Genomic DNA, 11,996 nt, shown 5'->3' with positions numbered 1-11,996 from the left:
AGTGAATGTGACCATTACCTGTGACTCTCCATTGCTGCTCTCAGCTGCAGTGAATGGACGAACCCTCAGGTAGACCTGCAGGTTCTCAGACTGAGACTGAACGCTGTCCTGCTGACAGAAAAATAACATCAGTCACAACCTCCAGCAAAATCAGTAACATCCTCATGATTGGCTCCAGTTAGGCAACTTACCTGTGCTGGCACAGCATCAAATTCACCCAGAAGATCTCTTCTAATGTCGTCCACCTCCACCGGTCCGACTCTCTCCGGCTTCCCCGCTAAACAAGACTCCATCATCTCTGCTAGCTAACACACACAAACACGGCCAGCCAGCCTATTAAAGATCAGCTGTTTCCAGCTGTAGGGAGTCATGGGAAAAACGAACAAACCCATTCTGAAGGCTGACGTCTTTCAACATCCATGTTTTAAGAATATATATATGCCGATATTATGACTGGTCAGTGATGATATTAAAAACCTCTCTAATCACCTTTGTATGTAAGGGAGCGGACAAGCAAGAAGTTTTGATGTGAAGAATTCTTAACGGAGTCCAGCGTGACTTTTACCGATACGTCAACAAAACATGTTCAAGCAAGTCAGCTGTAACCAGGCTCAGTAAAAATCGGCACTGCGCAGTCAGACACAACATAATTCAGATCATATAATAAATAAATAATAAATTAACTGCAGTAAATGAGAGTTGGAGATCGCTATCGTTAACTTTGTTATTAGCATTAGCCACAACTAGCTAACCACCATAGACACAAGTTATACGCATGTGGTTGTTTTCTTTTAACGTTTTTAGAGAAACAAAACTTCACAGCTGTGCGACTTCAACCAACGTTTGATCAAAATCTGACTCACTCTGGACGTGTTTTATTCACCAGACTCTGCATTTAAAGCAGAAAACATCGAAAACCAGTCGCTGCCGTTAGCTCCCTCCGCTCCGCGGGCTACTTTTTAAACTGGAACCAGCGGACCAATCAGCGCAGGGGTCCGCTAAGATCTCGCGATACTGTCTGGCGAATGAAAAACAATGTGTTTTTGTAAACAATACAAATAAAGACCGATTGAACCACAGGATTCATATTTTTACGCAAAAAAGAAAAAAAAATCATCTCAGTATTTGGAAAATAAACAAAACCAAGTCATGTAAAGACGACTGAACAGTGCTGATTCCCAGATTTTATCCTTCTGGTCCTTGTGTTTGTTAGAACCATTGCTGCTTCTGTTTTTAAACTGCTGGAGACTGTCACCGACTGTGATCTGTCTTTGTTATGACCATTTCATTCTTGTTTTGTGCCTATGATCACAGCAGGGACGACGAAGACTGATTCTATCTGATCAACCAGATCGTGCTTATGGCTAAAAAAAAATTAAAACTGTGAGCGCCGGTGGCTAAGACTGACGTCATCAGAGGGGGACCGCGGTCGCAGAGCAGAGGCGGATAAGTGTCAGGACTGAAGCGGATTTGTGGACCGGGCGGATTAGAGGCGCAAAACGGCAGCTAACCGCAGCTCGAACACTTTACCCGGGTCAGTCTGGATCCGTGAGACCGCCTCTAACGTGTTCACCCAACAGACCTCGAACCGCTTCGTGATAAAAACAAGACGACGTCAGGATCAACGAGACGCCGCAACGCGTTTCCATGACAACGGTGGGAAGGGGCGGGGATTAATTATCGCGATTATTTGTTTCTGATCATCATTACGCCAATGACATCACAATTAATGCACCTGTAGCTTTGGTGATACAGCAGGTCTTTATATTAGTAATCTGTAATCAATCATCAATCATCAGTTCCGCTCTGGTAAAATAATTAACAGCGCTCCTCTTCTTTATAAACGGTAATCAATGACTTTCAGAGCTGGAGATCATTTTCATTATTGATTAATCGATCAGATTCACCGTCAGAAAACAAAGTGAGTGAAATTATTATTTTAATCGACTAAGAGCTTTGTTATTAACACTGGCCTTATAGATCAGTTATAGATCAGTTATAGATCAGTTATAAGACGTTGATAAGAACAGCTCCTGGTTGCCAGGTTGTGGAGCCCTAACGACCAGTAACAACGTTATCAATAACAGAATCAATAACAGTATTAATATCACTGGAGATGCGAGTCATGTGGAAACAATGCAGATTATTTTGACAGTAAAATGACGTGAAGTTCAGAAATGGTCACATTATTTACACAGAGGGAAAACGTGATGATGATGAGGATGATGATGGTGATGGTGGCGGTGGGCGTGACTCATTTTGAAGCATGTACAGAACAGTTTATGTAATGTTTTATTTTAGAGTTTTCAGTTTTTTTGTTCATTTTCACACAGTTCAGTTTTTGTCAGTGATTACTGGCTGTGTGCTCGCCCGTGTGTGTGTGCAGCACAGCAGGTGTTCCTGTCAGACGTCCCCGTGTGAATAAAGTTTGATTCCGCTGTCATCATGTCTGAGTCGAGCGCTGATGCAGGGAAGTGGCTGGACGCTCACTACGACCCGGTGGCGGGTCTGTACACCTTCTCGTCCTGCGTGGACCTGGCGGACCTGAGCGGGGACGGGGAGAGCCAGCTGGTGGTGGGGGACCTGGGCTCAGGGTCGTCCGGGATGAAGCTGAAGGTGTACCGCGGCACGGCGCTGGTGAGTGAGAGCACCCTGCTGGACCTGCCCGCCGGCCTCGTCGCTTTCTTCATGGACCTGCATGAGCCGCGCATCCCCGCCGTCGCCGTGGCCTCCGGACCCTGCGTCTACGTCTACAAGAACCTGAGGCCGTACTTCAAGTTCACCCTGCCCGGGCTGGAGGTCAACACACTGGAGCAGGTGTGTGTGTGTGTGTGTGTGATCATCATCACATGGTGATGACGTCATGTTTCAAGTCTCTGCAGGTTGATTTCATGGAGATGAACTGACAGAGTTTAAAACATGCAGAGAGGGCGATGATCCTTTATGTTCCTGTGTTCAGACACCTGTGCTGTAATACACCTGACTGTACCTGACATGTTGTGCTCTGATTGGTCAGGATGTGTGGCTGCAGGCGAGGGAGGGTCAGATCGACCCTCTGACCCTGAAGGAGATGTTGGAGGGCATCAGGAAGAAGGCCAACGTCCCGCTGTCCGTCCGCTCCCTCAGGTTCCTGTCTCTGGAGACCAGCGACATGGACGAGTTCGTCCAGCTGCACAAACAGCAGCCAATCAGACGGCAGGTAACCCCAGACATGTGAGCGTGAACTCATCATTCCAGGTGTCTGCTGTGACTCTCGTGACCTCGTCACAGCAGACAAACAGCCTAAATGACTCACTCTGCTCCGTCCTCTTGTTGTGTCAGACGGTCATCACCTGCATCGGGACGCTGAAGAAGAGCACGGCCGACGAGGACGGCGTCAGCTGTTTGGTGATCGGGACAGAGAGCAGCGACGTCTACGTCCTGGACCCTGAAGCTTTCATCATCCTCTCCAAGGTAAACACCCATCACCCACCACCGCTGGACGAGCTGGACACTGGTCACTGGGCTGAACTGGACCTCTATCTGTGTCTAACCAGCTGAGCCTGGGCGGTGCAGAACCTCTGGGCTCAATTCTTTCTTTCTGTTTCCACTGAACATGCTCCACATTTTTCCACACAACATTCATCACTATATTAAACTGACGATACTCAATCTCTCTTTCATTGGTTCACACACATCCTGGAAATTGAGACAATGTCCAGGAAATGTTTTGAATGTTCAACACAGATCTGAGCAGCTGACGATGAGTGAGTCAGCTGACCTTATCTCTGAATGACACTGAAATCTGTCTCTCTATGTGTCTGCTGAAGATGTTGCTGCCCGACGCTCCTACCATGATGGATGTGACGGGTCAGTTTGACGTGGAGTTTCGCATCACGGTGGCGTGTCGCAACGGAAACATCTACATCCTGCGCAGGTGAGACACACACCTGACTTGGGGGGGGGGGCTCTACTGCTCCTGTCAGATCTCATTCAACTAAAGACACTGAAAGTTACTGAATCCAGGTGAATTTGGAGTCGAAACATGAAACAACACTTTGATTTGAGCTGATGGATGTTTGTGTCGCTGCTCCTCAGGGAGTCGGACAAACCGAAGTACTGCATCGAGCTGACGTCTCACCCCGTGGGTCTGGTGAGGGTCGGGAAGAACGTGGTGGTCGGCTGCACCGACGAGAGTCTGCAGGGCTTCACGCAGAAGGTAAACGTGTCTCTGTGGTCACGGGATGAAGAACTGAAGGTTTGTGTCAACAAATGAAGTCGGTCTCCTCCTATCACAGAGACGAGTCCTCACTCTGTGAGGACGTGAAAAAAATTAGACCTTTATTCACTAAAGGTTCCAGGAAGAATCAGGAGTTTAAAGTCCTGACTGTCCTGAAACATCAGCTAATGACACACCAGACTCATAAGAGCCAGAACCAGAGCGTCTCCAAACACACACGAGACAAACCAGATTTAAATCTGTTCAGTCGACAACAACATGTATATGTGACTAAAACCAGATTAAACCACCTACAGGAAACACTCAGCTGTCTTTGTTGTGTCTTCAGGGGAAGAAGCTGTGGAGGACTGTCCTCCCCGCTCCCATCACCACCATGGCTTCCATGGACCTCCCCACCCAGGGCTTCCAGGCGGTTCTGGTGGGCCTGGCTAACTGTGAGGTCCAGCTGTACCGGGACAAGAACCTGCTGAGCACCATCAAGACGCCCGACATGGTCAGCAGCATCTGCTTCGGTCGGTACGGGCGTGAGGACGGGACCCTCATCATGACCACCAAGGGAGGTGGCTTGATGGTGAAGATCCTGAAGAGGACGGCAACGTTTGAAGACAGGGACAGCGCCCCCGGGCCACCGCTGGCACAAAGCATCCGCCTCAATGTGCCCAAGAAGACCAAGCTGTATGTGGACCAGACGCTGCGGGAGCGGGAGAACGGCCTGGTCATGCACCGCGCCTTCCAGATGGACCTGAGCCGCCTGAGACTGGCTGCTGCCAAAGCCTATGTCAAAGCCCTGGAGTCCAGCCTGACGCCGGTGTCCTCCAGCCTCACCGAGCCGCTCAAGATGAACGCCGTGGTCCAGGGTCTGGGTCCGTCCTTCAAGCTGACCCTGAACATCCAGAACACGGCGGCCTGTCGCCCCGTTATGAACCTGGCCATCAGCTTCCTGTACGACGAGAGCCTGTACCGGATGAGGAACCCATACATGAGGATCCCCCTTCTGGTTCCCGGACTCATCTACCCTGTTGAGACCTTTGTGGAGTGCACCAGCGACAAGGGCATCTCTGACATCATCAAGGTCTTTGTCCTGCATGAGGGGAAGAGCTCCCCCCTGCTGACCGCCCACATCAACATGCCAGTGAGCGAGGGGCTGACGCTCAACTGACAACATGACGCTTCAACTTTATTCATAACAAGCAGGGGCTGGTTAGTTTAGACAGGGACTCCATCAATAAAATTAAGAAATTAAACGAGCTGCTGCCATTCCTCACAGTAGATTTATTTGTCTGCACTGGAGACTGTGTCAGAACCTGCAGATGTTGTGTAATGTGAGTTTGTGTAGATTTGTTTAAGTTTGTTGTTCATGTTTAAAGCAGCAGTTTGATCAGATTCATCAACGTGTTGTTTGAGCTCTCAGGGATAAAAATCACTGCAGCTTCGTATAGAAATATTAACAGAACACATTTCTGTAAAATTCTGTATTTTTTAAATGTAGTCTTGTAGAAAATAAAACAAAACATAAACAATAGGTTTCTACAGAACTCATGATTGTAAAAATGAAGGTAGCACTTTATTTTACATTTCTGTAATTTCTTTCAAAGTTATTTGGAATAAACAATAACATTTGATGTTTCCAGGCATTTTTCCTTGAAAGAAAAGATCAGTTTAAACCAGAATCAAATTTTATTTTGATTCATTTATATTTACAAACTTTATTCCTTATGTAGAAGTGTATTCATGCCAGTATTTCACTTCCAGATGTTGTAATGTTGAGTTCATAAAAACTGACAGCGTTATGTTTCCTCACCTCCTCATGTTTGGCTACGTCTCCGCTGTGGAATACTAGACCAACAGTTTGTTGACAGCCTGTCGACCGGCTGCTGTTACAGTCTGTGGACTTTTCAGAGTGTTGAAACTTCAGCCTCTATAAAACCTCAGTCTGAGCGAAGCCTCCATCTCTTCATCTGGACCAAACGTGAAGATCTGAAGATGCGACGAGTCGTGGTTCTGTTGGGTGAGGAGCTGAATCAGCTGCTGCTCGTTACACTTCTGATGATGTTCTGCACTTTACAGAGGGAGAGGTCTTTGTCCAGGGTCCAGACTTCAGAGGGCTGCTGGAGGGTTCAGAGTTGGCTTTAGGGTTCAGGTTCAGGTTCAGGTTTAAGGTTAGGGTTAGGGTTAGGGTTAGGGTGCGTTCCAGAGTTAGACACTCAGTTGTGATGGGTCATGTTAGGTCAGGGGCCAGGGAATGCATTAAGTCAAGAAGTGTCCTCACAGAGATAGAACCACAAACGTGTGTGTGTGTGTGTGTGTGTCTCCAGCTGTGCTGTGTGTGTGTGATGGAGTTAGGTTCGGTCAGCTCTGCAGTGGAAACCCGTCCAACAGAAGGAGGACGTCAGACACATGGGGACAGGGTCACTACGGAGCCAGACGGTAACACAGCTACACAATAACACAAGTGTTCTGGTGCATTATGGGAAATGTAGGCTCCAGTGTCTTTGAAGTTTTACTAGAGAATAAAAGTGGATACATCTCCACCTCTGCAGACAGAGACAGACTGAATATTAAAGTTAATTAAAACTAATGAAACAGTCCACATCTCTGACATTTGTGTTTCTCTGTCACAGTAAACTGAATATTTTTGACATCAGTCCCCCTGGACTCTGTTATTGGAGTCTTAGATGTTCCAGAATGGGTTGATGAACTGGTCAAATAACAAATAGGTAACTGATCATGAAAATATTGATCAGTTGCAGGTCTTGTTTAAACCTCAGTGGGTGTGAAGCAGCTGTGAACATCTGTCTGCCGTGTTTCAGGGGAAACAGGGACCATAAAGGTCTGGACATCATGTGTGAGGACGGATCGGAGGTCCTCGCTCCGTTCGATGTGACTCTACACGGAGAAGTCAATGTCTTCACGGAGCCCCAGCAGGCCGCCATCAACAGCGGCCTCATCCTGAGAGGAGAGGGTCAGTGCACCTCGGTCTGATCCAGTTACTTTAATCAGGTTATTGATCATGTTATTGATGGTTCTGGTCTCTGTGTGCTGCAGGTCTGTGTTTCAAACTCTTTGCCATGAGGCCAGACCGGACCTCTGGATCGGTGAGGAAGGGGGACAGGATTGGAACCATGCTGCCCATGCAGAGTGTTTACCCAGGAATCACATCACACGTCCACGTCCAGATGTGTGACAAGAGTGACCCCACACAGTACTTCTGATCCACTGAGGACCTGATCCACAGACAAAATTTAACATCTCACATCTTCGGCTTCTGTTGTTTAATGAAAAAAAGTAAAGTATTGAAAAAGGTATTGACAGTTTAAAAAGTTCTCAGCTGACTCTGTGACTCATGAACAGTTTATGGTCAGACAGTAAAGATTTGAGTCTTATTAGAAACTGAAACTGTTGAAATTTAAATATCACTGAATTTATCAAATTTAAATATTTTATTTTGATAACTATCTGAATGTATGTGGTTTGTTTTGATCATGTTCAATATTAAAAAACTAAAAGAACATTTGTGTATTTTTTTTTTTACTTGTTCAAATAAAAACAAAGAAACAAATAATTAGCTCAGACTGGATCAGATTGACACAGTCACACAAATTCAAAATGACAAACTGAACTTGAACTACCTGAACATCAGACCTCTGTCCTGTCAGGTGACCTTCTGTCAGTCACATGATTTAAAATAAACAAAAACTGTGAACCTGAAAAATATTACAAAAACCCACATAAATTCAGACAGATGGTTTTCAACTTCAATACTGATATTAAAATATCAACTTCAAGTGTGCAGCAGTGGTAACATTTCAGTGTGAGAGATTCAGTTACTCATTTCAATTCATTTAGAGAAACATAAAATGAATTTGGTCTTTCTCTGCTTCCATATAAGGTGACAAGATCGTCACTCATGCCAGAGAAAACTTACAGGAAGTCATTAATGAAATTATAAAATTAAAGGAGCTGCTTTCCTCACAGAGACACTGATTCTGAGTTTGATCAGATTCATCAGCTCAGGGATAAAAATCACTGCAGCTTTTGTTCATGAAGGTTTGAATAGAAAATATAAATGTTAACAGAACACATTTCTGTAAAAATTCTGTATTTTTTAAATGTAGTTTTGTATGCAGAAAAATAAAATAAACCATAAACAACACATTTCTATGGAACTCAACTTTTTTTTTTTTTACCAAATTTTACATTTCTGTAATTTCACAATAATTTTTCTGAAATTTTCTTGGAATAAACAATATGTTTTTATGTTTCCAGGAAATTTTCCTTAAAAGAAAAGATCAGTTTAAACCAGATTAAAATTTTATTTATCGATCATTAAAGTTTATTCTTCAGATATGTGAGTACATCCTCCGAGCTCAGGCTCATAAAATAAAGTTGTCAATAAATAAATCAATATAAAGAGGTGATAACATAAACCCTGCAGCAAAAGAGCAGACCTCTCATGTTGACCCCCGAATGAACCTGTGCTCAGAGGGTTCAGAGTTCAGGTGAGGCTGAGGACAGGTAAACAGCTGCTGTTTGAATTCAGAGTCCACAGAGTTCCAGTGTTGGTCAACACCAAAGAAGTCTGACTTCATCTGTACTCCACCAAGTGTTGTCAACACTACGCAACAAAACAACACAAAGGCTGAGAAACCAACACACATCCATCCTCTCACATACAGAAACATAAAGATATGACCCTGAGTCTCCTGAGGAGAGGAAGGAGGAGAGAGAGCAGAAAATCATCAAAATGTGATAAAGAGCCACAATAAAAATCCTTCCTCCTTCATTTAGAGTCTGTGTGGTTTGTTAAATCCTCAGTCTGTCCACAGAGAAGAAAACATGAAGCTGCTGTTGTGTCTTTGCATCAGCGTTATGTTTCCTCACCTCCTCATGTTTGGCTGCGTCTCTACTGTTGTGAAATACTAGACCAACAGTTTGTTGACAGCCTGTCGACCGGCTGCTGTTACAGTCTGTGGACTTTTCAGAGTGTTGAAACTTCAGCCTCTATAAAACCTCAGTCTGAGCGAAGCCTCCATCTCTTCATCTGGACCAAACGTGAAGATCTGAAGATGCGACGAGTCGTGGTTCTGTTGGGTGAGGAGCTGAATCAGCTGCTGCTCGTTACACTTCTGATGATGATTAATTATCTGTGATGATAAACCTCTGAACTCTGTCATTTTCACCACTTAACAGCTGATGAATCGTTAAAGTTTAAGTCCTGATTGATGTTTGTTCCTTTCAGTCATTTTAAAAATCAAATGTTCAAATGTTTGAAACCTGTCAAATTAATTAATATGATGCACAAAGAAGAGAGATGACATCACCTGTGAATCTGAGGTTTTCTCTGAATGTGTTAGGATTCACCTGCAGGTGTGTCCGGTGTGTGTTTGCTGACTCTGCTGTGTGTTTGTTTAATCACTGTATGGGAACATAAACCTGTTCCCACACTGACATTATGAGGACTCACCTCCCTCACGGAGACAAAATTCAGGTCCCCATATAGAAAACTAGTAAATGTTAAGATTCAGCTGTTTGAAGCACTGGGTGTTTAGTTGTCATCAGTTTAACTTGATTAATCCACAATTAAATTATTCCTAATTTAGAGTGTCAGTCTTTAAATAAGTCACTATCACTGACTGAGGTCCTGCAGCAGTGACTGAGTCCTGTGTTTCACAGTGTGATGAACCCAGTGTCTCATCTCACTCACCTGCAAAACCAGGTATCATTTGTCTATAAAATTGTTATAAGTACACCTCTGCATAACATTATATCCTTATTAACATTAAAGAAAACAAAAAAGAAAGAAATATAGATCAACTTATAACAAATAATATTTTACACTCTATTAACATTGTTTTTTAGTCTGTAACAGAAAAGATTTAAATCATCAATTAAATCCTTATTTAAACTATAAACATTTTTTGAGTGATGCCTTAATTTATTTGGCTTCATGTTGACCATTGTAAGACGCAGTAAACACACTGGTCTGTCTCCCACCATAGTCACAGTGAAGCCAAGAGCTACATATGCTTCGTCATATTTCCTCGTCTTAGCTTTCTGGCTTTCTTGACTTCTGTTTGTCGCATTATCTCCGTCTCTCTCTGCCTTTCTTTTCACCCCTGTTAAATATTTCTCCATGGTGTCTCTTGGGGGTTTGTTCACTGCACTTCATATCTCCTGCTCTGTGCTGTGTGTGCGCATGTCCGCGCAAAAAAACCCGACACAAAAGAGCTAATACTCCCTGCGCACACTCTGACAATGAGAGCACCACTGCCACCTCCTGTAGTGGATGTGCAGTTACACTTTATTCTAGCACGGCCAAAAAAGCATGTTCCCCTGGGGGGCGTGCCCCACTATTTGAGAAGGACTAACTTAAACCATGGGAACAAAATAAATGAAAAATGTTCATTTTAAAAGCTTTTTAAACATTTTACACTTCTATTTTCAAATTCAATCATTAATTGATCATTTTAAAAAACTCTAAAGATAATTATTTAATTCTAATTATTAAATTCTTATGAAATTATTTTTTATTTATTAATCAATATTCAAAACTTCAGGTGTTTACAGAATGAATGTAAAACAATTACTTCCTAAACATGTGTGTGTGTGTGTGTGTGTGTGTGTGTGTGTGTGTGTCTCCAGCTGTGCTGTGTGTGTGTGATGGAGTTAGGTTCGGTCAGCTCTGCAGTGGAAACCCGTCCAACAGAAGGAGGACGTCAGACACATGGGGACAGGGTCACTACGGAGCCAGACGGTAACACAGCTACACAATAACCGAGTGTTCTGGTGCATTATGGGAAATATTATGGGGACAGAATAAGTCCAACATGTCAGTATCACAGCTCTGACACAGAGACAGTGGAGCTATACATGTTCCAGACTGGATTTATGAACTGGTTAAAATAAATATATAATATAATAATATAAAAATTGATAACTGATCATGAAAATATGGTCTTGTTTAAACCTCAGTGGGTGTGAAGCAGCTGTGAACATCTGGATGTCTGCTGTGTTTCAGGGGAAACAGGGACCATAAAGGTCTGGACATCATGTGCAGTGATGGATCGGAGGTCCTCGCTCCGTTCGATGTGACTCTACACGGAAGACTCACCGTCTACACCGACCCCAGCAAGGCCGCCATCAACAGCGGCATCAACCTGAGAGGAGAGGGTCAGTGCACCTCGGTCTGATCCAGTTACTTTAATCAGGTTATTGATCATGTTATTGATGGTTCTGGTCTCTGTGTGCTGCAGGTCTGTGTTTCAAGCTGTTCTACATGAGGCCAGACCGGACCTCTGGATCGGTGAGGAAGGGGGACAGGATTGGAACCATGCTGCCCATGCAGAGTGTTTACCCAGGAATCACATCACACGTCCACGTCCAGATGTGTGACAAGAGTGACCCCACACAGTACTTCTGATCCACTGAGGACCTGATCCACTGAAGACTGATCCACTGAGGACTTGATGGACTCACTGATGACTTCTGTAACCCTGTGTTTCAGTTGTTCAGATTTTTTATTTAACTAATAAAAAATATTAAAAGTTTCTTCAGGTGACATTATCACAGAGCATTTTTACTGGACATATGTACACGTATACTAGTTTTTACTGCTGAGTCTTTAGCATTTTATTTCCCAACTAATCATCAGCCTCCAGGTCTGAAACCTGAAGCATCAACAGTGAAGAAGCTGCAGTTCCTCTAATGACCACTAGAGTCTGGCTCCAGCAGTGAGTCAGTCCCCATAGACTCCCATGTTCAAATGTCCAACTTTACA

The 11,996-nt window shown here is 44.1% G+C and overlaps 4 protein-coding genes across 12 annotated transcripts in view; 3 read left to right on the top strand and 1 right to left on the bottom strand.

Moving 5' to 3' along the window:
• LOC139608320 (kinesin-like protein KIF20A) overlaps positions 1-1,284 on the bottom strand; it is a 15,242-nt gene extending 13,958 nt beyond the window's left edge. For 3 of the 6 annotated variants that reach the window (XM_071461948.1, XM_071461952.1, XM_071461953.1), the window contains exons 1-3: positions 864-1,284; positions 192-305; positions 19-111 (exon numbers count right to left, since the gene is read on the bottom strand). In XM_071461948.1, coding sequence (XP_071318049.1) covers positions 19-111; positions 192-296 — 198 coding nt within the window. In that variant the 5' untranslated portion in view covers positions 297-305; positions 864-1,284. Of the gene's footprint in view, positions 1-18; positions 112-191; positions 306-489; positions 628-863 lie in introns of all 6 variants that reach the window. The other 3 variants (XM_071461949.1, XM_071461951.1, XM_071461950.1) reach the window with 3 other exon arrangements.
• A 145-nt stretch (positions 1,285-1,429) lies between these two features.
• On the top strand, positions 1,430-5,841 carry bbs1 (Bardet-Biedl syndrome 1). Of its 3 annotated transcripts, none has more exons than XM_071461956.1 (7): positions 1,430-1,656; positions 2,392-2,817; positions 3,017-3,199; positions 3,322-3,453; positions 3,810-3,916; positions 4,078-4,198; positions 4,548-5,841. In XM_071461956.1, exons 2-7 carry the CDS (start codon positions 2,446-2,448, stop codon positions 5,376-5,378), a joined length of 1,746 nt encoding a protein of 581 aa, XP_071318057.1. In that variant the 5' UTR covers positions 1,430-1,656; positions 2,392-2,445; the 3' UTR covers positions 5,379-5,841. The 3 variants fall into 3 exon arrangements, with proteins under 3 accessions (XP_071318057.1, XP_071318055.1, XP_071318056.1); XM_071461954.1 differs by having other exon boundaries at positions 2,387-2,817; XM_071461955.1 differs by lacking the exon at positions 1,430-1,656 and adding an exon at positions 1,664-1,921 and having other exon boundaries at positions 2,387-2,817.
• A 227-nt stretch (positions 5,842-6,068) lies between these two features.
• LOC139608324 (leukocyte cell-derived chemotaxin-2-like) lies at positions 6,069-7,730 on the top strand. Of its 2 annotated transcripts, none has more exons than XM_071461959.1 (4): positions 6,069-6,227; positions 6,535-6,646; positions 7,030-7,181; positions 7,265-7,730. In XM_071461959.1, the coding sequence occupies exons 1-4, from the start codon at positions 6,203-6,205 to the stop codon at positions 7,429-7,431; spliced, it is 456 nt and encodes a 151-aa protein (XP_071318060.1). In that variant the 5' UTR covers positions 6,069-6,202; the 3' UTR covers positions 7,432-7,730. The 2 variants fall into 2 exon arrangements, with proteins under 2 accessions (XP_071318060.1, XP_071318059.1); XM_071461958.1 differs by having other exon boundaries at positions 6,964-7,181.
• A 1,430-nt stretch (positions 7,731-9,160) lies between these two features.
• Positions 9,161-11,777, top strand: LOC139608325 (leukocyte cell-derived chemotaxin-2-like). The gene is made up of 4 exons (XM_071461960.1): positions 9,161-9,310; positions 10,862-10,973; positions 11,238-11,389; positions 11,473-11,777. The coding sequence occupies exons 1-4, from the start codon at positions 9,286-9,288 to the stop codon at positions 11,637-11,639; spliced, it is 456 nt and encodes a 151-aa protein (XP_071318061.1). The 5' UTR covers positions 9,161-9,285; the 3' UTR covers positions 11,640-11,777.
• Positions 11,778-11,996: the final 219 nt, after the last annotated feature.

This window comes from Trachinotus anak, unplaced genomic scaffold (assembly GCF_046630095.1).
Source record: "Trachinotus anak isolate AG129_WGS33_773 ecotype Australia unplaced genomic scaffold, CSIRO_AGI_Tana_v1 ptg000025l, whole genome shotgun sequence".
NCBI classification, from domain to species: domain Eukaryota; kingdom Metazoa; phylum Chordata; class Actinopteri; order Carangiformes; family Carangidae; genus Trachinotus; species Trachinotus anak.
This window is presented reverse-complemented; position numbering and strand designations above follow the sequence as displayed.